This window comes from Chenopodium album, chromosome 3 (genome assembly GCF_948465745.1).
Source record: "Chenopodium album chromosome 3, dcCheAlbu1.1, whole genome shotgun sequence".
NCBI classification, from domain to species: domain Eukaryota; kingdom Viridiplantae; phylum Streptophyta; class Magnoliopsida; order Caryophyllales; family Amaranthaceae; genus Chenopodium; species Chenopodium album.
This window is the reverse complement of record NC_137836.1, coordinates 1,107,737-1,132,402: the sequence shown is the minus strand read 5'-3', so window position 1 is coordinate 1,132,402 and position 24,666 is coordinate 1,107,737. Positions and strand designations below refer to the sequence as shown.

Below are 24,666 nucleotides of genomic sequence, written 5' to 3'. Positions count from 1 at the left end.
AGATATTCCGCTGTGGGGGAAGCCAGCTCCTTCAGTTGCACTTCATTGTGATTCGCAAGCTGCTATTGTTGTTGCTCACAACCATGCCTATAATGGGAAGAAGGGACACATCCGTCTGAGGCATAAAGCCGTCAGAAATCTGTTGACTGAAGGGGTGATATCACTGGACTATGTTAAGTCCGAAAAGAACATTGCGGATCCGTTAACTAAAGGCCTATGTAAAAAACTAGTTTTGGAAACATCGGAAGAGATGGGGCTAAAGCCCGTTGTATGAATTGTGAAATAGTGAACTCCTACTCACCATGAGTTCAAAGGGGAACATTATATAATAATTCGGAAGCACATTTTATTTTTATTGGACCATCTCTAGATGTTTGTTGTGCTTAGCTACAAATGAGAAGGAGGTTGAGCATATGGCTCTTAATGAACCCATATCCATATTTTTGGAGGTGTGTTGTAGCTCACACTTGATGGAGTTCACCTACTTAGGTGTGGAAGTGTGGCCGCTTCCTATGAGTATTTCGTGGGCTTATACTCTAGAGCACCTATGAGCATCCAGGCTGGACCTATGGCCAGTATAATGCGTCATCTTTATTCGCGGAATTTCAGAATATTATACATGTTCAATTGTGTGGCTCAAAGTGACGGGTCCCTAACTCCCTATTGAGTTCAAGACGAAAGTCACTTGGTAGGTGAGGGATCATAGCTTGATGTCCACTATGTGTTAATTCAAGTCGCGAGACATTGACACTTATGCAATTGTTTTGTTTTGCCCAGAATTCATCTTTTCCTTCCGTTCTTTTCATATCTTCGAACCTGTGGGAGATTGTTGGAAGTTCTTGATATAAAATAAGAGGGATGAGGAAAAACAAGAGAGAGAGAAAACAAATGAAAGGGGAAAATCCCACATTGGTTGGGGGGAAAGGTTTTTCCTTGTTTTTATATTGTAGTGCCTTAACACTACTTAGTTGAGTGAGTGGGAGTTAAGTGTTACTCCACACACACACACGCGCGCGCGTCGAGCCGAGTCGGGCTCGGGCTCGGGCCTCGGGTCTTGGGGAATGCGATGCGCGGGCGTGGGTCCTTGTTATCTTTTTGGAGAAATTTTATTTCCTTTTCTTTATTAAACAGAATATTCTTTTTTGTCTGTTTGGAATATTCTTTTCTGTCTGTTGGGAATATTCTTTTCTGACTGTTGGGATTACGGAATTAAGTCAACTAATTAATTCCTTGTTTCTTTCTTCCGTTGTTGACTGGTTGAATGAATCTGGTCGTTTTATTAGCCAGATTCGTCCCTCGTTTTACGTTTCATGTCTCCCTTCTACTGCCTATATATACTCGTTGCTTTTTCCAGTCAAAAATACACAACACATTCAGTTATCTCTCCTCTCTAAAATTATCTAAACACGAGTTTCTTCTGTTCTGTTTTCTGGGCAAGTATTCTGAGTTCCAGTCGGGTTTGTGAGTGCACATAAACTCCGGCGCCGTGCTTATCCTGGAGGGCGACCGCTTCTAGTCTACTGCACCGGGAGGTAGCGCGGAATCGTCTTTTAGGTCAGTGGTTTTCCACGACGCGGCTATTGTCACTTTGGTTCACGCATCAAGAGATAAGTAATTTCTGTTTTATTGCTTAGTAGTTTAACACTTTTCAATTCTATAAAAATATTACTCAATCCAATATACATTAATTAGAGGGTTTAATTGTGTTTATTAAGTTAAATCTATCTCTATTATATAAGTCAAGAAGAAAGGGAGGCATAAAAAAGTTTGTGTCCAACTTTTAATCTATCTATAACAGGGTACACAACTTGTAACTACAAACTTTTCATTAACAGGATCAAAGAGAGTACAAAGTAATCAATATTTTTACGAACATTAACTCGTACATTATCCATGGGATACAGATTCTTAGCTCAAACCTCAGACGATACAAGATAAACAAATTAAATGGTAGCAAATCAAATTCTTTCACAAGTACTCGTACGTATATTAAAATTCTATGGTAGTCATCCGTACTAATTAAGTATATGGCCTGGTTTACGAAGGATGTCGTTTAGAGTCCTGGACACTAGTAACAGCCTCGATAATGGAGGAGGTTGTTTGAATGATAACTCCAGTGATGAAGTAAACAACAGCCCATGGTTGATTGAAATAGTCCTGTTTAAGGACTGCTTTCAATTGACGTACATTAAACTTGTTACGAAACTCATTCATCTGTTTACATGTATCAGAATAGGATGAATAGTCTGCCAATATGTGTTTCGTAATCGAGTTAAACAAGTCTGTTACAACTTCATCCGATTCCAACCAGTTATGAATGATCCCACTCTTCACTAGTACCGCGACATCTTCTTTAGAGTTGATCAAGTCATCCATGAAGCACATGTAGTCACTGACTGATACATTTTTGCTGTAATTCGCGGTATGATTGTAGAGCTCATATGCCATTATATTCCTAAAGAATGTTTCGGTGTGATGCCACAGTATCAGAACAGGTAATTTTAACACACCATTTTTGGGATCGAAGTTCATGTGCAACATCGGAGTTTCACCATCCATTTTCGTAAACAAGACCCCTGATTTAGCTAGTACACTTGCACTAGGAACACGAATTTCGTATGTTTTCATGTTACATAGACAAGGGAATTCTATCTTTTTATTTTCATCTTGTACATTATTTATACTTATCCTTTGATCATCAACCATAATGTTCGCGTCTGCTGTGAAATAATCCCCTGCCTCAGCCTCAGCCTCAGCCTCAGCCTCGTCGTGTCCTACTGCAGGACCGCAACAACTCTTTAAGAAACTAACAAAATGCGCGGTAGTCTCAGGCTCTAGTTGAATTCTTTGAGCAATATCCTCTTCATTTAGGATGTGTGAAATGTTAAGAATCGAGGTTCTAAATGCACAATACACAATCGCCTTGAAGTTTGGCCTATTTGGTTTACTCGAAAATGTGAAATCGAACAATTTCTCTAGGACAAAGTAAGGAAGTTGATTCTCCAACAAAGTAAGATCACGTCTAACCTCAAAAGCTGTTCGTGTACTTTTTAGTATAAAATCATTCTTCAAGTTCACTTCATTGTAGGTCATGTTGATAAATTTATACATTTGATCATAGTTTTTCATAGCTTCATCCTCGAACTTGGCCAATTTTTTTTATTTTTCTACAGAGGAATTCGACTATGAAGCACCCATCAATAAGCAACATTTTAACAAATTCTTCCTTGCTAAACTCAATCTTTTCAGCATAATTTAACCGCGATTTTGTTTCAAGTCTCTCGACCTCCTTAACGTATTCATCAATCTCCTCTTTGTTTACTTGAGCATTGTTGTTAGCAGCCCTACGACGACAAATCAAAGCCTTGGTATAAACCATCTTGTGTTCCTCCATAATTGTATATTTGTGACTTCTATGGTGATAAGGGCCGATTGCGACGTGCCAAGGTGTGTACGCATTTTCATTGAGCTTTTGAAGATGTTCGGGAACTCTATAGATGGATGGTCGTTTTTGACACACATTGATACACATGCTATGGATGTCATCTATTAGTCCCTCCACACTTGACATTTCTCCACCTTAAATTAAAAATACGAGTATTTAGTAACGTTAATAATTATTCCGTTCAATCGTAATTAACAGCCACATAAATTTTTAGATGTTTGGAAATTAAATTTTCATGTATTTAAAATACATGTCATTTTTAATTGTAGCACAGTAGCAGGCATACTCGTGATGACTTTTGAGATCACAAGGTCTATAATTTGGCATATATTTTGAATTGCATCATATGACCCAAGATTGAAAGATGTATATAGTATGTATATTATTTCATTTCATTTCATTTTGACTTATTACTCAAATTAGATCGATGTAGTCAATTATGAACAAGAGAAACAATCACACATTAGCTAGATTTTAAAAGAAAACTGATAGAGAATATCCATAGAATATTCTCATCCTAGGTTTAGGATATATTTTGTATAAGATTATCTTTGATATCTGTACATCTCTTATAGTTACCTAATATGATTAGGTTTCTCATTGTAACCCTATAAATATTGATCAATGGAAATCACTCTAATCAAGGAGTTTGATATTATCTGACATGGTATCACAACTTAGGTTAGATCTTGGGATCATATACAAAAAATATCACCCTGCCGGTAGGTTAGAAAATTAAACCCACCGGCGGGATATACAAAGTTTTTTATGCTTCCGCAAACACAATATAGATTTTTTTTTTCTTTTCTCAAAGTTTTTTTTTAGAATCTTTATGTAACCTTGCGCCTCCTACCAACAGTAGCAATCGCGAAAGCCTCCTCCATCGTTGTTGGCAATCGCATACACTACCGCCTCCCCTACTGGCAGTAACCACATCTGCCAACCTACCCCATGTGCCGCACTCTATTTCCACCTCCCCATGACCAACAATGATTCTTACATTGCCTCATTGGTTTTTTTTTTTACACATAATCACATAGATTTTGTTTTGGTGGTGGTATATCACAATAAGGTCAACTTTTGCACATCTCTTTTGATATCAAGTTAGCTCCTTTTATTGTTGCAGCACTTGGAATCTTTGTGGAGTATTAATTCTTGCTACCCGGTTTCTCTTTTGAGAATTGATTAATTTCAAGCGGTGGGATTTAATCTTTTCTTGCGCAATTTTATTTGTTTTTCTTCAACTGTGATTTCACGTAGTAGTGTAGTGTCTTCTCCCCGATGATGGTTTGATCCCTTAACTTATTCTTCTCTGGATCTGCAACTTGGCCCAAGTATATGCGTGACTCTTCTTCTTCGGCCTAAAAGCGCATATCTCTACTATACGTAGGTCGTGGTTGTTGCTTCTCATCGTCATCACCAGCACACGTCTACTACTTCTCTTTTGATCATGGGTTACTATACTATCCTTACCGTTCGATGCGTGATTTAGATCCAGTCTGAGCATCCTATTTTCTCCCGCTCTGACTGCGGGGGTGTGATAGAGAATATCCATAGAATATTCTCATCCTAGGTTTAGGATATATTTTGTATAAGATTATCTTTGATATCTGTACATATCTTATAGTTACCTAATATGATTAGGTTTCTCATTATAACCCTATAAATATTGATCAATGGAAATCACTCTAATCAAGGAGTTTGATATTATCCGACAAAAACTAACCTAAAGACATTTGTGAACCACTAGTTTGATGCACTCTATCCATATAAAATCATCCACTTCAAGACACTGTTGTTTCCTAAATTGATATAACACCATTGGTAAATAATTACATAAAGGACCAAGAATCTTGACATATAATACAAGAAGTATATATACATAGCTAGTTTCATGAATGTGAACATCAAATTTGCATGGATAAAGCACAAAAATAGTGATTTACTCCCTTAAAAAAATAAATAAATAAATAAATAAAATAATAATATTAATAATAATAATAATAATAATTTCTTTCAAAAAAAAAAAATTTACAAAGTGACCTTTTCAATCAAAAATAATTTATGTAGTTATATATATATATATATATATATATATATATATATATATATATATATATATATATATATATATATATATATATATATATATATTTTTTTTTTTTTTTTTTTTTTTTTTTTTTTTTTTTTGTGGTGTGTATATCTAATTATCTATATACAGAATTATACACACTCGTCCAACACAAAATCAACAATATATAAATTACGAGTAGTATTATTTGTTCATTTATGCATCAATGCAATTAATTGATAAAATCTTTGAAGGTAGGGTATAAAATACCAGGATTGAATCTCGATTAATACATGAGTATTGCCCATTCACCTGTGTACTTTGGCCTTGGCTCCTATATAAACCAAAAATATACTTTGTATATAGATTATGGGCCTTTGGTACATGTAATAACTTAAACAAAATTCCAAAATTTGTTAAAATTATTGGTTTTGTGAATTTAGCATGGTAAACTCTTAATATGTTTGAACTTGAGTAGGTCCTTAACTCATGCTATCTTTTCTTATTTCAACATACATATTACGTATACTTTGTACTATGTACAATGGTACGTAGCAATAAAACTTTTTATTTAAACTGTATGCACAGTACAGTTTCGTCTCAAAATAATTGTCATATTATCTCTTCGATAGTCAAAATTCATAAACTTTAACCATATATTTATATATAATATTACTTAAATGCATTATCATACTTTGGCAAATTTAATTTAATGTGTACCTTATATATTCAATAGTTATATGTCAACTAATTAATAAACAAGTATCCGTCAAAAAAAAAAAAAAAATTAATTAATAAACAAGTACTTATGATTTTGACACACATGCAAGAGATCCATGAACTACTTGATTCAGTAAACTAATAACCTCTTGCTACGAAAAAAAAAGGGGGGGGGGGGGGGGGGGGGGGGGGAATATAATGTATAATAATACTTGTTGGAACGAAGAGTCTATCTGAATATTTCAGCAATAAAGTTTTGAGTTTTTTTAGTTGTAGAAGGAGTATTGGTTTACTGTCGTTAAAAAAATTAAAAGAAAAAAAATGGGACAATTGGATTATGATTTATGAAGCCATATATTACTTCTAAACTCTCTCTCTCTCTCTCTCTTTTTAATACTCCGCTAATAAATTAATACTAATTCGTACGATGTGTTTTATGACTTTTCTAGCACGTAAATTCTGAAAATAACTTTCAAGTATAAAAATCTTCCCAATCTTTGTTTTAAGATGTTATTTAGACTGTATATCTCTAGTCATAAAAAATACTCACATTGTCCGACAGCAATAGTCTTCCAACCAAAGGGGTCACCTCACACTAAGTCTAAATTCATTTTCTTAATAAATTGTTCTTCATGATCAAATAATTATCGCTATTATTTTATGAGGTTAATTTAAATCTCTAATTAACTTCTTTATCTCCCAATATTTTAACATATTACAAAGTTATGATCATATATGATGCAATAAAAACTACATAGTTTACACAATATTTCAACAACATATTTACATGTTAATTACTCCATAATATTCGTCTTAGATGTTGTACCTAGTAATTATAATCATTAAATTGGTATACAATACATTTATTTATTCAAAAGAATACATTATATTCAATTCGTATGCATACGAAATTTCTATTCCTTCAACATTTTAGTACGTGAATAGTTTATCAATTTTTTAATGGGAGAAAATGCAAGCTTTAAAAAGTAATTACATAAACAAAATATGATTAAAAAAGTAATTAAAGGTAAAAATTTATAATTTCGTACCTGGTCGATGTGAATTATCCCAGAAATATAAGCTAAAGTGTGATTTGTGTATAATTATGCTGTGAACTTAGAACTGTTAGTTAGAAGTGTTTGATTTTAGAAGTGTTAGTTACAACTATATATGCATGTTGGAGGTTGATATTATTATGTGACAGGTTGACATCTTGATTAAAATACCATCGACTTGCATATTATTCAAAGCTCACCACCGGTTTTGGTGGTTGACTTGTTATCTCATGAACTACGCTAGAAGTTTCCGCGTAAAAACTTACTTGCTTGTTAAGTTAACTGATGACAAACATATATGTCAAATTTAATTGGTTTGATCTGGTGAGAAGGATTGCATCTTTCAACCATTAAGGGATCAATTCTATAGTAGGGTTACTTTGAGGATGAGTTCTCTTATATTATTAGTCTTTATATTATCGATCTTATCTAAATTTATCTTGTATATCTTTATCTTATTAGACGACATTATATAAGGTGCAGTGTTATTACTAGATCTTATTGACAATAGAGCCTTACTTATATCGTCTCTATGCCCCCAGTTGTAGATGAAGAGAACTAATCCACAAGGAAATACTGATCAATAATTTGTGTGTAAGAAATTTTAGTCAACAAGAAATATGCATATACCTTACAAGTTACAAGGGTGGTGTATCGATATACATAACCAAGAGGAAAGTATTTATTTTGGACTTATTTACTCCTAGAAGATTTAATGTCGAAAAAAAATATTTTTATTTACGAATCTATCATTTGAAAAACATATTGCGTAGTTTGTTACTCATGTTGAGAAACTTGAACTTTCTCCTTAAACATCTTTGCCAAAGAGCTATGTTTAGTAACTATAAAGAACTTTTTTTGCATTCATTTAGGGTATGTTCTTATTGACTGAAATGAGCTGAACTGAACTGAACTAAACTTATAAGAGCTAAATTGAACTGATCTGAGCTGAAATAAAATGATTATTTTATAAGAGAAGGAAATTAGGAGTTGAACTAAACTGAACTGACCTTATTAGAGCTAAACTGAACCGAACTGAACTTATTAGAGCTGAACTGAAGTGAACTGAAAATAATCGTATGAGAACAGACGCTTAGTAGCTTGAATTTATTAAGTTTGGGAACAATGATGTGACAAATCAAACTTACAACTTTACAAGGGATATAACTATCCATTTTGGATAGACCTAATTCTTGACTCGACCCAATAATCCTACCGAATCATAATCCAAATTCGACTCGTAGAGAGAAAATCCGCTCCCGACCCAAATGACTCAAAATCAACCCGATCTAACCTATTAAATATTTATCATATTTTATTATGACCAAAACGATCCGAAATCTAAACATAACTCGACCGGTGAACCCGAATTAACAAGTCTAATTGTGTCTTGTGAGATGCCAAAGCAGCCGAACACTACTAAAATTGGGCTACCGAGTGGAAACCCGGCCATTTTAAAAAGATTGTCTTGTTGCACACGACGTATGTGTATACTTACTTCTTCATTGAGCAGCCGCTAGACAATACTCACTGAAAATACAGAAGAAGGAACCTTATTTCTCCATTAAAGCAGTTTCTGAGCTTTCTTCCCTCCATTAATCCAGCTTTTTCAGGTAAGATTTTTCTTTCCTTCTTCTTTTAATCGTCGATTATCGATTTCACAATGTAGTGTTAATTTGATTCAATTTAGGTTGGATTGATTACTTTACTATTTGTTATAATTCAATTTTTCTTAGGTCAGAATTTTGCTATTCATATTCTTATGCTAGAATAATTTGAGTTAAATTTGGTTGCTAATATATTGCAGAAACTTTCAATTAAAAGCAGGAAGTAACTATGCAAATGAAGCTTTTCTTCTTTATGGGATTCTTGAATTATGTGTTTTTTTTTATGAGACCTAAATATAAACATTGAACATTCTTTGTTGTGACTTTGCTTTAATTGTGTATTTATGTTTTTATGATGAAATTTCTGTCAAGAGATCTTGAACTTGTGATTGTTTTGTTATTTTGATTGGAGTCTGGAGAGAATGATGTATTTAGGGTATTTGCACTTGTTTTGTTGTTTCTAGAATTCTCGATTCCTCCACCATATATGACTTGCGTACTATACTTTCGTCGTATTTGTATTTAGAAGTTAATTTTTACAGTAAACAATAATGGTACTTGTTGGACATGAAACTGAAAATTGGTCGTTTTTGAAACCTAAATGTTCTTTGGTAGGCAGTATGATCGAAAAGCTCGGAAAAATATACTAGTTAACTTGGTTGTATAGACATTGTTTGGTAAACTAGTTGTTCAAACAGTTGAAGTTTGTGAAATGATAGTAAAGGGACTTGTTTATTTTTTCTACACTAAGTAGCTGGTAATGTATCATGAAAAATGAGAATCAAAACTTTTTTTCTGGTAGAAAATTTGTATAAATTTGCAAGAATACCTTATCATTCTTTCATGTTTTTTCAGCACCTTATAATACTATGTTGTAGTAATAAGCAGTTGCTAATATTTCTAAATGAATGAATGGTGGTCTTCTTATGCTGGAAGGAGTGGGAAGAAGGGAGAGGAAATGTCATTAGTCATTTCAAGCAACTAGTATATATACAGAGCTATGAAATCAGGGAGTCTTTGGTTGCGTATTTTTTGGGTGACATTAGTCAATGCCTTTTGTCTCTAAGATAATGGGTGCTTGCTTTTGTTAGTCACCCTTATTCGATGAATTGGTGAAAATTAATAGGAATCAATTTCACTGATCGATTTGTTCTGGCTTTACAGGTCATAATGGCCAGCAGCAATGCCCCTCCTACTGTTGAGAAGCAAGAGGTACATTGGTTTTTAGCATTTTTCCCTTACTCTTATTAACACATTTTGTAGCAAGCTAACCTTTATGAAGATAATCTGAATTTCAGATTTTAACGGGCGACCATAAACTTGCTTTGGATAAGGAAAAGGTATGCTCCTTTTTTTCGTAACTACCTTCTGTTTTGGTCAGTGTTAATTAGATTTTGGTTTCTCTCTGATGGATTTGTTATGGCTTTACAGGCTGAATTGGCCAACAGCAATGTCCCTTCTACTGTTGAGGAGCAAGAGGTTCTTTGTTTATGCCCACAGCTTTTATTTACATATTTTGTAACAAGCTAACCTTGGTGAAAACTATCTGGATTCTGGAATTCTAGGTCAAGATGGACGACCTTAAACTTGACTTGCATAAGCAAAAGGTGCGCTACTTTTCTGGCTATTGTTTGTTTGATATCGAATATACCAGTCATAGGAGAACATAGTAGATAATTTACTCCCTCCGCCCCCTTTGTTTGCCCCCTTGGGGTTAAGTCACTTTTTAAATTTTTGGTGGGGAAAATTTGATGAGAGAGAAAAGTGGTGGGACCAATGTAGTTGGTGTGAGGGTAAAGTATGAAGCAAACATAAAGGGACAGACTATAAAAGAAATTGGGGAAACATTAAGGGACAGCGGTTATTTGATTTGGGGATGTGGGTTTGTTTTTTTCCTCCAGGCTCGATGTTGACCGTATGCGTTATTAATGCTGTAGTTACTTGATATCTTTTGACTTTAGTTACTCTCAGACTAATATAACATTATATGGATGATACTTTCTCTGTAAGTTATTTAGTCAAGGCAAATAAACTGTTTGGGTTTGGCACTGACCCAAATACCAATTGCCTGCCTGAATGGGTAAAAATGAAAGGAAGGTGTTTCCTGTTTACAATAATGATAAGCAAGGGATATCATTTCAAGCATGTGTAATTGTTACGAAGAATTGTCAATTTTATTATTGGGTTTTTTTAGTTAATATTTTACTAATTGCTTATACATAATATTTACTCACTCTCTGCACTTGTGTAGATCATTGCCACAGCAATAGGTGAGATGGAAAATCGAGTAGAACTGTTCAGCAAGTATGTCACACTTGATTTTATATACTTGGAAATCACTTTACTCTTCTTTTCCTTACCTTTTCTAAAAATCAAAGTCATTAGTTATAGTGTGACCTATTATATTCTCGGCATTTACAAATGGTTACCTGGCTCAATTATTATAGAGGCGGCCTTGTCAAAGAACAATATGGCTTTACTTATTATGCAGGCATGTAGCCATCATTGGTGCTTATTGCCTTAGTCTTTGACTCTTTGTGTCATGCACTCCAGCATATATTTTTGTTACTTTAGGTTATAATTGTTATTGCTATTCTTCTTGTTTGACATATTCTTGTTTCTGATCCAGGCTTACCCATAATTGCTTCAATAAATGTGTTGAGAAAAGGTATATGTACAAGCAAACAAAAAATTCTAGACGTTTTTTCTGTTATGGAGTTCTTAAGTTTCCCAATTGGAGTTGCCTAAATCTATGACAAATTAAACTTTTCAAAATTTTGTTCAGGTATAAGGAAGGCGATCTCAATCTCGGTGAAACTAGTTGCGTTGATCGTTGTGTTTCCAAGTATTGGCAGGTAAATCAGCTGCGACATGTTGATATATTTTTTTCAATGTGGTTTAAACTGCTTTACATCCCAATAACCTTCTACAGCTTCAACCCTTTGCAATCTTTAGTCAACTGCTCTCTTAAACAATTAAGCTCTATCTTACACGAAATCACATTCATTTGTTGCCATTCATCATCAATAAAAGTTTATGCATACATGTAGTAGACTAATAGAGTGTAGGTTTTATCTTTTATGCATGGGGGAGGTTGAAATGTAAATTGCCTCTCTAATGCAATCTTGCTCAAATCTCTCTTTCTCTCAACAAAGATACCCCCTCACCCCCCCAACAAAAAAAAATTAATAATACTCCCTTCGTCCCCTTTTGATAGTCACTTATGCCATTTTTGGTGACCCAAAATGTTAGTCACATTTGCTTTTTTCAAGTACCATTAATATTATTTTTTTACCAAAATTCTCTCCCATTTGCAAAAATATTTGTGCAAATTAAACTTTTCCATGTACTTTAATTACTTTCTCTCTCTACTTTTTTGCATACCCAATGTAATTTCACTTTTTCAATGTACTTTTGCTATTTCTAATTTATGTTTATTAATTCCCGTGATTTTCTACCAAAAGTGACTATCAAAAGGAGACGGAGGGAGTAATAAAAAAATAATAAAAAAAAAAGATAGATTCCTGCCCTATTCATTTCTCTTGCTAATCATGAATGAATGAGGTGAAATGGGTGTATAAGGAGAGTTATTATGGTTGAAGACATTGCCTCTTCACTTTCTTCTTCTTGGCACTAATCAGTATTCATGTTCATTTCTGTGTTTAGTCTAGGCTTCCTTCGAAAGGTTTGGGTGAGTACCTATTCATTTATTTGGACAAAGGTCCCAAAAGAATTTCAAAAATGTTGTGGCTTGGTTATTCTTTTTAGGGGAGTTAGCTCTAGAAGTTTCTCTGTTTTGTGATATGACTTCAAGCTAAAGTGCACTATGATAAAGGTGGAAACCGGTTTTAGAGAAGTGAGACAAGGATTAGCTATGAAATTTATGTTTTGAATTGAAGGTACTGTTCTTTCGAGAATTAGAAAATTAACCAATGAATAGCAGTGTTGTTGAAAAGGCTACTAGCCTACTACACTAATGGAATTCACTATTGGTAAAGTTGGGGAGGTTTAAATGCATGCAGCTATCTTATATCATGTCTTGTGGTAGATATGACAGTTCTAGAATAAAATGACAAGTAGGTCAGTAATTGATGTAGATTAGCTGTGTTTGTAAAATTTGCTGCATAGTGCTTACTGGTCATTGAGATACTGATATGGTCCTGATACATGACTCTGGTTGTTTCACCCTCCTAGTGGTTATTGATGAAGGCCTTGAAGCGATAGACAGGGATGGGTTTTTTTTAGGAAACCAACCTTATGGTGCATTTTGTTTGCACATGGGTAAATGGAATGAAATCAAGAAAGGGCTAGAAGGTGAAAGGAAAGTAAAATCCCTTTGATTTAAGGTGTAATTTTGGTTTTATTTTTCTACTCCACCTTTCCCTTCTTTCACTAATCCTCAAGCATCTCTCAGATCTACAACCTCCACCACTACTCTACTCCCAATGATACCATTGGCCCGCCTATCCTTCCTTTTCACTAACATCGCACTGGCCATAGGCCACTCACTAAGGTTTTAAACATCAGGTCATGACTCATGGTCAAGTTATTTAACCATTTAAAGCCATGATTATAATGATAAAAGGGATATTTCTCATCCCCTCTATTTATTTATTTTATAATTTTTGATAATTTTTATTGATGGTGGTGGTTGAATTGGTGTATGAGTGGGTTTACTAAAGGCATGGGGATGTTTTCCATGGTGCATTAGATGGGTTCTTGATGATGCGGTGTTTGGTGTGTTCTTTTGTGGTAGTTGGATGGATGGTTGGTGGTTTATTAAGGATTTAAGGTGGCTGGCTAGATTTGTGGGAGTATATGGGTTCTTGTGTGGGTGGTGGTTATTAAGATGGATATGGGATTTGTGGTGGTGGTTTTTTTTTTTTTTTTTTTTTTTTTTTTTTTTTTTGGTGGTTGGGTGGATAGTTCATAGTTGACAATAGTTGTGTGGATGGAGGCTTTTTATGGTGGGTGGATGGGTGGTTTCATGGGAGTATAAGATTTGGGAGGGGGTTTTGGTGGACCATGAGTGGATTTTGTGGATTCATTTTCGCCGACCTCAAATCATTTTCTGACTAAGGCTTTGTTGTGACTGTTATTGATGATGAGTGGATTTTGTGGCAGTTAAGGTGGTTATGGGTGGTGGTTGTGTTTTTTTGTGGAGGGTGGGTAGGTATAGTGGTGGTTGGTAAGATAGAGAATCAGTGATGGTGGAGGGGTTGGATGGAAGGTGTTTTTCGTGTTTGGTAAGGCGTTGTTGCTTGCTGGTTGAGGGATTAAATGGCGGGTGATTGAGTGCAATGGTGGTGTGGTTACGTGTGGTGGTCAGTGACAAAGTGAGTATGGTGGGTTGTGGGTACAGGAGAGAGAGTTAGTGAAAACCCGGGGGGTGGGGGAGGGATGGAGGAAGGAAAGGGAATGATAAATTGAACCTGACAAACACTATGGGAATGAACTATTTCGATTCCCTTACCCTTTCCTAACCCAAAACAAATGCCCCTTTGTCAGGTCTACTCCACCTCTCTAAATTGGGTATTGTCTCTCTCTAAGGGTAGTGTTAATTCCAATCAGGAGTTTATTTTATATTAGTTGTAATATGTTGATGACAACATAATAGTGTAGTAGTTTCTAACGAGCAATAGTGTTATTGAACAAATTTGTCTGGCCTTTTCTAATGATTACTCTTTCTACCATGTGAGTGTATCAAAGAAATTAGCTCTAACTTGGCTGGATGTGTGAAACCAGTGCATGAGAATACTTTCTTTGAAGAGCGTGTTATTGAACAAATTTGTCTGGCCTTTTCTAACGATTAGTCGTTCTACCAAGTGACTGTATCAAAGAAATTAGCTCTAACTTGGCTGGATGTGAAATCAGTGCATGAGAATTCTTTCTTTGAAGAGCTGCATAGGCAAACAGCTGCCACAGGGACTAAGTTATAATTTTATGTATGTTAGAGCCGACTTATTAATTTAATTGTGTATTATACATTTGTTGTCATGAAGTTAGGGTGTATTGATTTTATGCCTGCCAAAGAGCTGACAAATCACCAAATCAGACATAGAAGCATAGGAAAACTGCCTCTTGATTTGTATGTTAAATGCTCCTAGCTCCATCTCTCATTGACTTGCACTAGCTGTTCAGTAACCAGAAATTATAATTAGAACGACTTGGAGTAAGACTCCGTTCCAGAATAATAAGCCACGTTTCTTTTGTATTCCCTCAATCCCTCTCAAACTCATTCGGTCACTCTAGTAGTTAGTGTTATTAATTTGGAAAATTTCCCATAAAATCCCTAATGATACTTGTAACCAAGAATGCCAAAGATTATTTGGTTTTTGAAGATGCAAAAATCCTAGCTACTAAACTATGTTTATGGTTTTTTTAGCAAAATTCTTGTCAAATGACCTAACTTAAAGAATGTATGTTGCTTTTCTGTTATTTCTCTTTGCCTATAGTTTAGGGCTTCTATGGCTATATATAGGTGGCATACATGATTAATCTAGACGGCTACGAAATTAGAAGGATGATGTCAAATTGACTGAGACAGACAAATTAATGACCTCTTGTTAACCAGAGGATGTTTGGTTGTTATGTGGTTTGGGTGGGTTAAAATACAGCAAAGTTGGCTAAGGTTTATGAAGTGCGTTTTCTCCCTTACTCAAGAACTGAAGTCAAAATTGTGGTTGATGAGGATTAGTTGAAAGTCTTGAAACATTCTCCAGGTTAACTTCCATTATGGAGCAGCCAGTTTCCTGACATTTCTAGGGTTGTCTCATATAAGTATAAATGACCTCTGAGTGTCAGTATTGGGACTTCTGACTGTTCTAAGCCCCCAGCAATGGACACTGTGAAGTTGAAGAATGCAACCAGCTTAGTTTATTTTTGAGCATAAACTGGCTATGGAAATTCATGTGACAAAAAGTTCTCATTTTGTTGTGTTTTGTTTTTCAGGTGAATAATATGATTGGTCATATTCTTGCATATGGTCGGCGTGGCGTGTAAATTTTAGTTACTTGTTAGTTGCAGATGCTGTTCAATTTTGAAATTGCTTGGATACATCACTGACCACCTGGGACAAGGACTTGAAACTTTTGGATATCTGTTCTTGTTTTTCCTTCTCCAGATTTTTCTGCCACAAATGGAAAATAATAGTCAAGAACGATTTGGATCCAATTCCTCATCACTGTCACAGATTTTTGTAGAAGATAGTATACACCCTGATACATTCATTGTTGATTTCTTGCAGTTGCTATATTGCAAGATATAGCGAGCTTTACTCAGACTAGCAGGACTTGAAACCACAATTTGTATTCATCAAAATTTTTGATAATTACATTTTTCATTGAGAGATGATGCCAGAGTCAATACTGAAGCATGATAAGAAATAACTTTAATGAATATTTGCTCTTTTTAATGCGCGTTTATCATTTTGTTTTACTTAACTTTTGCTGATAATCATTGATATCGATTTTAATCTGTTTTTGTATGTCATTGCTACTCTTGGTTGGATAAGGGTCATTAGTTGATGTTGTGAAATTTAGGTGAGAAGAACGGGAGTTGGATCTCGGCTCAAAACTCCCAATGCATGAATTGGAGATTAACCACAAAAGCTAATTTTCCTTGTCATGAAGCATTCTTAATTCCTTGAACCTTACTAGTTTTTTATTACAAATCAATTTCTTACGAGTTTTTGATTTATCATCCCTTGAAACTTTGAATCAAGATGTACTCTTTTTATGTCACCTCCATCTTTGAATGTGTAACAAGCCATTTTTTAAACTTTGTTGAATTATCACAAAATGAATTCTTTTTCTAATTTTAGCTTTGGAATATTTTCTTATTCACATCACCCTTAATCTTTATTCATATCTTTAGCGTTATGGAGGGAGCCTTAATTGATCTATTAGTACAACAAGCTATGTTAATCTAATGACATTCTTATAATAATAGCAATTATATCATGGTAAACAGATTTTTTTTTCTTTATAGATCAACTTATATTTTCACACGAAAATGTTACCTAGGTCGTGTGGTATGACAATTTAGAAAATTATAATTTAAAACGCTTGGCAATGGATGGAAATATTAGGACCTGTTCTTTTCAGTTCAGCTGCAATGGATGGAAATGTTAGGGCCTATTCTTTTCAGTTCAGCTCCAATCAGTTCAGTTCGGGTAAGTTCCTAAATTCCTTAGCTTATAAAATATTTGATTCAGTTCAGCTCCAATCAATTCAGTTCGGATAAGTTCCTAAATTCCTTAGCTTATAAAATATTTGATTCAGTTTAGCTGCAATCAGTTCAGCTCAGTAAGTCAGAACATGCCCTTAATCTTTACTCATAATATTTTTTTTAGTCCACTTTGGCCTACGATCTCGTAGTATGGATTAACTTTCATTACTTGAAAACAAGTTCTTTAAAAAAAAAAAAAAAAAAAACCCCTTAAAAAAGACCAATTATGACCGTCTATATCATTTAGATCAACGGTTGAAAGTTCATTCGTCTCCATATATATTCTTTTATTTTCACCGAAACTTCATTCTTACGCTGCAAATCTCATGTTTTCTCTCTCCTCCATCGAAGCTCGTACTCTCTCAATTCCTCGTAGCGATTTCTGAGAATTTTCTCTCTCCTCCATTCGACTAGCTTTGAGGTAGCAATCTTGTTCTTTTTTGGTTTTTTATTTTACCTTTTTTAAATCGTTGAATATTAATATCTCAATCTAGGGCTTGTCGTTGATTTATTAGTACGTATAATCAAATTAGGGTTTGTCTAAGATGGATTATTGAAATGTTTGATTGAATTGTTGTTTTATAAATTACGTTAGAAAGATCAAGTTTTGTGATTTTCCGAATTTGATTGACGATCGAGTCAAAATTTGACCGGCGTAGTTTTGGTTGATTTGATTTTTTTTTTTTTTGTTTTTTTTTTTTTGGGTTTTCTGAGCGAAAGTTGTGATTTTTGTTGATGATTGAATATGTTGATCGTGAAAATTCCAGGTATCCATGTCTATTATCAATCTGAAGAAGAAAAATTTGTGGATTCTTCTGTTTGATTGTTCATTCTTCAAGAGGGTACGTTGGTGGTGGGGTTCGTAATTATTTTCCGTTGACTTAATCATCGGAGAGTGAGTTGTTCATCTCTGATCTCTCTTTCTCTCCTTTGATTATTGTTACGATCTTTGATCTCTTGATTGGTTATTGTGTTGCAAATTGCAATTGCTCTTGCTCTTGAGCCTCTGAAGTCTGAATTATTAGTGGTTTTGCAAAATAGATTAATTGGTATAAAAGAAACCTTCTGGTTTCGGAAGTAGATTGATCGAAAAAAAAAAAGAAGAAAGGGGACTTTTGCTAGTGTTGAATTATGGAAGGTTTGTTAGGAAGTAAGTCTTGTCCGCCGGGGTTTCGATTTCGCCCCACGGATGAGGAGCTGTTCATGTTTTATTTGAAGAGGAAGGTGTTGGGTAAATCTCTGGGTGCCCAGATGATTTCTGAGGTTGATGTGTATAGGTTTGCCCCGTGGGATCTTCCTGCGATGGCATGTATTAAAACAAAGGATCTGAATTGGTATTTCTTCTGCCCTCGAGTAAAGAGATACCCTAATGGAGCTAAGGCCAATAGGGCTACTGAATGGGGATATTGGAAGTCAACTGGGAACGATAGGACTGCAATGTATGCTTCTCGTCCTGTGGGAAAGATTAAAACTTTGGTATTTTATAGAGGGAAGGCTCCGAAAGGGGAAAGGACTAATTGGGTAATGCATGAGTTTAGGTTGGATGACAAAATGCTTGCCGACAAAGGTGTGCCACAAGATTCATATGTCATTTGTAAAATATTTGAAAAAAGTGGGCTAGGTCCAAAGAATGGGGAAGATTATGGGGCTCGATTTGTGGAAGAAGAATGGGACAGTGACACCGATGATACTCATGTGCCAGAAAAAGCATCTGGACATGTGCTGCATGATATGGCTTGTGGTGGTGTTGCTGATAGCCCTGATGGTTCTGTTTTAACTTCATCTGTGGGTGCTCCAAATGCTTATTATCCAGTTGGTACTCTTGTTGCTGATGCTGCTGCCACTAATGTGGCTTCTCCAAGTACTATTGCAGCTTCTATGGGTACTCCATACATTACTGCTACTTCTATGGGTACTCCACTTGACAATGCAACTTCTGCAAGAATACCAAATGATGAACATGTAACTGTGGATGCACCTAATGTTTTTGCAACTTCTGTGGGATTTGCGACTGCTTCTCGTACTGCTGTGGGTTCTGCTCCTGATGCTGATGGAATGGCAGAGGATGAGGTGGACAGGCTTTTGAAGTATTTCATTGAGGATGCTGGGGACGTGGATGATATATTCAACGGATTGGGGGATTTGGCTGATACTTCTGGCCTGAATATTGATTGGGGCGATTTGTCTGATACCTCTACCCAAATTCCTGACTGGTCTAATCATTTCATTGAGATGGACGATCTAATTTGAGTTGGTTTTCAATGAAATCTTTGTATAAAGAACCTATTATGTTATTTTGCATCGTTCCAACTAAATGCTAGGAACTGCCTTAGATATTGCATATGTTATGTTTCCTTGTGTAGTTTGCCATATATTGACTCTATATATGTTGCTCTTGTTTTTTTCCTTATGTACGGATGATATATCTTACACTTGTTTGGTTATGAACAAGCTTTTGTATTGTTTAGGCTTTTTAAAGATGCCACAAGTTTTCTACTCCTTTGTAAATTCTAGATTCCAATGCAATGTTGTTTACGCTTACTATTATGCTTAGCATGTATAAATTCATCCAGTTCCATATATTTGTATGTTTATTACTGCCATTAAGTCTTAGTTTTTGTAAAGTCTTTTAAAAGTTATATAGTAGTAACAATCTTTTTGCGAGAGCATAGAATATTGGTCCGGGACCGAGTAGTAATGTATTGATGACTATACGGAATAATCTCTTTTAGTTAATGACTATACGGAATAATCTCTTTTAGTTAATGTAGCCAACCCAGATTAATGCTCTAACTGATTAATTGATTTAATGTCATGATAAATTGTTTACATTCATCCAATTCCATTGATGTATGCCTTGCTTATCTTTTGAAAGATAAAAGTATTTGGTGTATAGTTCAATGTCATCTAAATTGCGTGGAACTCTTTTTTTGTTTTTTTTTTTTTTTTGTGGGTAACAAAATTGCGTGGAACTTAGTTTAAGAGTTGTTGAATAAGCTTTGAGCTATACTTGGCCTACATTTTGGTATGTGACTATGTTAATTGTAATTCTTTCATCTTTGGCCCAAATTTGCTTGCCAAATCTTTGCTCTTGAGCAACCTAACCATCATTGTCGTAAATCCTAGTAAGTAATTTTTTCCTAAAGCCTCCCAGATTCAATTATAGTTTATTGTATTTTAGGATGAGATCAATGATCTTCAATTTAGTTATCAATTATATGACTGAGCAAATAATATAAAACAGAGATAGTATGATAATGTTAAGTATGACGAAGTGGCCCAAGTAGTTTGGATTTGTTAGTGGGACAAGTTTTGGTCTTGCCTGTTGGAGAATAAGAATTTGTGACTCTGGTTTGGCCACATCTCTCTTCAACTTTGATATGATTTTACAATTGATTATTGGTTTAACTTCTATTATTGATTGTGCAATTAAACATATAATATAATTTGGACCATTTGTAGACTTGGTCTAACCTTAGGGCATGAACTCAGTTGGACAAATTTGCAGTAAGCAAGCATCCTTCTAATCAATCATTGGAGTTGCTCTTTACATACTATTAATTTTTGGAGAAAATTCCGACATTATAGGAATTAATTAAAAGGAATTTGCTTTTCAGATTTGAAGTTTTCTCTATAACTTCTCTTGTGAGTCGTGTTCAAAAATTCCAAAAATTGCACAATTTTAACTATTGATTTATGAAGTATTTAGTTATCTATTGGTAAACATAACAAAATGTTTTTTTTTGAAAAATATATATTGAGACTAAAGTAACACCTTACATGTAAACATGTTATATATTGTAAATTAATTTAAAATGTAGCCAAAGCTAAAAGATGTACAAAGAGTTTGATCACACGTACTAGTTGCTAGTCTTTTTACCATTCGTAATAATTTATGCAATTAAAATATTTGACATCCACTAAAATATTGATCGCAAGTAGAGCTGTCAAAAGTTGACCCGATTCGAAATACCGACTCAAACCCGATTATTAACCGACCCATCTAAACCCGAAAAAATGGTGACCAAAACCCCACCTGACCCGACCTGAAACCAACCCTAGACCCGAGTATGTGAGACCCGAACATGAACTGACCTGGAGATGACTCTACCCGAATGTAACCCGTAAATTATTGACCTGAACCGAACCCGAGTTGAACCGAAATTGACCCAAACCCGTTTTAACTCGCCAAAACCCGAATTTAACCCGTCTTGTCACTAACCTGACCTGAATTCAACCCGACTCGTTCCTAACCCGACCCGAATTTAACCCAACTTCTTACAAACCCGACCTCAAATATACCCAAATTGTTATTGACCAGACCCAAATTCAACCCGACTTGTTATTAACCCGACCCAAATTTTACCAGACCTATTACTAACCCGACCCAAAAATTCAACCCAATCTGTTACTAACCCGACTCGAAATCAACACGACTTGTTATTGACCAGGCCTAAATACAACCCAAATTGTTCCTGACTCGATTTTAAATCACCTTAAATGAAATTTAGACCACTTTATTATTGTAAATCAAAGCATTTTGTCTAGGGAGACCAAGTCGGTCTAGGCCAGTAAAAGAAAGGAGCATCATCCTCAAATTTAAGAGTTAAATATAGTATATATTTATTGTATGGTCAAAGGAGATAATTATCTTCCTAAATTATAGACTATAGTTCCCTAGTATATTGTCATATATATTATAGTAAAAGAAAATAATTAGCTTGATAAAAATGATAATTATCTATTGATATTTAGTTGAACCCGAATATGACCTGACTTGGAAATGACCCGACCTGATTGTAACCTGCAAATTATTGATTTGAACATAACCCGACTTGAATCTGAGAATGACCCGACTTGAAAATGACCCAACCTTATTATAACCCGCAAATTATTGACTTGAACCGAACCCGACTTGAACCTGAGAATGACCTGACAGTAAAATGACCCGACCTGATTATAACAAACAAATTATTGACTTTAATCGAACCCAATTCAAACTCGAGAATGACCCGACCTGATTATAACCCACAAATTAATGACTTGAACCGAACTCGACTCGAACCCGAGAAATATCCTAACCCGTTTTAACCCGTGAAAACCCGAATTAAATCTGACCTATTATTCACCCGACCCGAATGTAACCCGACCTGTTATTAACCCGACCCAAACCCAATAAGTATGACCTCACGTGACCCGAATAAAGCATGCTCCGACCCGCATAGGTTATGGATTAAACCAAATTGACCCGACCTGAGTTGACCGGACTCACTTTTACCGACCCAAACCCGACCCATTTACCCAAATTGACAGCTCTACCCGAAACCTCCAAAATTTCTCAAAGAGCATGGATATCAGCCTTTAATTTTGGATTTTTTTGACTTTTTTTCACCCGTAAATAAAAATTGCCAAAATGTTTACCATGGTCCTTAATTCCCTAAGAGAGTCCAATTGGCTGGGTTGAACCATCCAATTTCCCTTTAAACGACCAATTTACCGTTTTACAACTTGCACCAATTTCATTAACTCAAGCATATACTACCACGGACATTTATGACAACATATAATGATCATATATGGTTCCAAACTGCATTATATGACCCCGAGATGTATACCCTAAGATCTCAATGATTTTCGACACCGGGCCCTAAAACATTCGAAATTTCTCAAAAAGTGTGGATTAGCCTTCAATTTTGGAATTTTTTTTTAACTTTTTTCGCCCGCAAATAAAAATTGCCGAAATTTTTACCATGGTCCTTAATACTCTCCGAGAGTCCAATTGGGAGAGTTGAACTATCCAATTTGCCTTTAAATGACCAATTTACTAGTTTACAACTTGCACCGATTTCATTCAATCAAGCCTACCACGAACATTTATAACAACATATAATCATCATAAATGGTTCCAAACGGCATTATATGACCCAGAGATGTATCCACTGAAATTTCAAGGCTTTTTGACACCGGGCCTCGAAACCTCCAAATTTCTCAAAAAGCGTGGATCTTAGCCTTCAACTTTGGAATTTTCTGACTTTTTTCGCTCGAAAATAAAAATTACCAAAATGTTTACCATGGTCCCTAATACCCTCATGGAGTCCCATTGGGTGGGTAGAACCATCCAATTTGTCTTTAAACGAACAATTTACCGGTTTACAACTTGCACTGATTTCATTAACTCAAGCCTACCACGAACATTTATGACAACAAATAATTGATCACATATGGTTCCAAATGACATTATATGACCCCGAGATGTATTCCCTAGAATTTCAAGACTTTTAGACATCGGGCACCAAAAACTCCAAAATTTCTCAAAAAGGTGGATATTAGCGTTCAATTTTTGAATTTTTTACTTTTTTCGCCCGAAAATAAAAATTGTCGAAATGTGTACTATGGTTTCTAATACCCTCCGGGAGTCTTATTGGGTGGGTGGAACCATCTAATATGCCTTTAAAAGGCCAATTTACCGGTTTACAACTTGCGACGATTTCATTAACTCAAGTCTACCACAAACATTTATTATAACGATTATATATGGTTCCAAACGACATTATATGGCCCCGAGATATATCCCCTATAATCTAAAGGCTTTTCGACACCGATCCCTGAAACCTCTAAAGTTCTCAAAAAGCGTAGATATTAGCCTTCAATTTTGGAATTTTTTTACTTTTTTTCGCCCGAAAATAAAAATTGCCGAAATGTTAACCATGGTCCTTAATACCCTATGAGAGTCCAATTAGGTGGGTGGAACCATCCTATTTGCCTTTAAACAGGCAATTTAACGGTTTACAACTTGCACCGATTTAATTACTTCAAGCCTACTACGAACATTTATGACAACATATAATGGTCATATATATATGGTTCCAAACGGCATTGTATGACCCCGAGATGTATCTCATAAAATCTCAAAACTTTTCGACACCGGGACTCGAAACATCCCAAATTTCTCAAAAAGAGTGGATTTCAATTTTGGAATTTTTTGATTTTTTTTCCCCTGGAAATAATAATTGCTGAAATTTTTACCATTGTCACTAATACCCTCGATAGTCCAATTGGGTAGGTGGAACCATCCAATTTGCCTTTAAACGACCAATTTACCGGTTTACAACTTGCACCGATTTCATTAATTCAAGCCCACCACGAACATTTATGACAATATATAATGATCATACGGCATTATATGACCCCAAAATGTGTCCAAAAAAAATCTAAAGGATTTTCGACACCGAGCCCCAAACCACCAAAATTTCTTAAAAAGTGTGGACTTCTATTTTGGAAATTTTCAACTTTTTTTGCCAGTAAATAAAATTGCTAAAATGTTTACCATGGTCCCTTATATCCTCCAGGAGTCCGATTGAGTAGGTGGAACCATCCAATTTGCATTTAAATGGCCAATTTACCGATTTACATAGCTTGCACCAATTTCATTAACTCAATCTTAACACAAACATTTATGACAACATAAAACGATCATATATAGTTCCAAACGGAAATATATGACCCCGAGATGTATCCCCTATAGTCTAAAGGCTTTTC

General features: G+C 35.1%; 3 protein-coding genes across 5 annotated transcripts; 2 read left to right on the top strand and 1 right to left on the bottom strand.

Moving 5' to 3' along the window:
* Positions 1-2,037: 2,037 nt before the first annotated feature.
* Positions 2,038-3,635, bottom strand: LOC145621843 (putative UPF0481 protein At3g02645). The gene is made up of 2 exons (XM_081676363.1): positions 3,172-3,635; positions 2,038-3,077 (listed from the first exon to the last, which is right to left on the bottom strand). Exons 1-2 carry the CDS (start codon positions 3,569-3,571, stop codon positions 2,038-2,040), a joined length of 1,440 nt encoding a protein of 479 aa, XP_081532489.1. The 5' UTR covers positions 3,572-3,635.
* Positions 3,636-8,767: 5,132 nt separating this feature from the next.
* LOC145609888 (mitochondrial import inner membrane translocase subunit TIM10-like) lies at positions 8,768-16,320 on the top strand. 3 transcript variants are annotated; one of them, XM_081665243.1, is made up of 9 exons: positions 8,768-8,904; positions 10,063-10,110; positions 10,197-10,238; positions 10,330-10,377; positions 10,464-10,505; positions 11,150-11,202; positions 11,528-11,566; positions 11,684-11,753; positions 15,850-16,320. In XM_081665243.1, the coding sequence occupies exons 2-9, from the start codon at positions 10,069-10,071 to the stop codon at positions 15,898-15,900; spliced, it is 387 nt and encodes a 128-aa protein (XP_081521369.1). In that variant the 5' UTR covers positions 8,768-8,904; positions 10,063-10,068; the 3' UTR covers positions 15,901-16,320. The 3 variants fall into 3 exon arrangements, with proteins under 3 accessions (XP_081521369.1, XP_081521370.1, XP_081521368.1); XM_081665244.1 differs by lacking the exon at positions 8,768-8,904 and adding an exon at positions 9,741-9,882 and having other exon boundaries at positions 11,150-11,168; XM_081665242.1 differs by lacking the exon at positions 8,768-8,904 and adding an exon at positions 9,776-9,882.
* Positions 16,321-17,411: 1,091 nt separating this feature from the next.
* Positions 17,412-19,707, top strand: LOC145623670 (NAC domain-containing protein 82-like). Its single transcript, XM_081676519.1, has 2 exons — positions 17,412-17,548; positions 17,895-19,707. Exon 2 carries the CDS (start codon positions 18,259-18,261, stop codon positions 19,375-19,377), a length of 1,119 nt encoding a protein of 372 aa, XP_081532645.1. The 5' UTR covers positions 17,412-17,548; positions 17,895-18,258; the 3' UTR covers positions 19,378-19,707.
* The last annotated feature ends 4,959 nt before the right edge of the window (positions 19,708-24,666 follow it).

Excerpts from the sequence above, each read along its gene's own strand:
- LOC145623670 (XM_081676519.1), top strand. The coding sequence starts at position 18,259 with ATGGAAGGTTTGTTAGGAAGTAAGTCTTGTCCGCCGGGGTTTCGATTT.
- LOC145621843 (XM_081676363.1), bottom strand. The coding sequence starts at position 3,571 with ATGTCAAGTGTGGAGGGACTAATAGATGACATCCATAGCATGTGTATC. Across the intron at positions 3,078-3,171 it reads CTTCATAGTCGAATTCCTCT|TGAACTTGAAGAATGATTTT; the intron begins GTAGAAAAATAA and ends CCTACAATGAAG.
- LOC145609888 (XM_081665242.1), top strand. The coding sequence starts at position 9,811 with ATGGTGGTCTTCTTATGCTGGAAGGAGTGGGAAGAAGGGAGAGGAAAT. Across the intron at positions 10,378-10,463 it reads CTACTGTTGAGGAGCAAGAG|GTCAAGATGGACGACCTTAA; the intron begins GTTCTTTGTTTA and ends CTGGAATTCTAG. Across the intron at positions 11,567-11,683 it reads AATAAATGTGTTGAGAAAAG|GTATAAGGAAGGCGATCTCA; the intron begins GTATATGTACAA and ends AATTTTGTTCAG.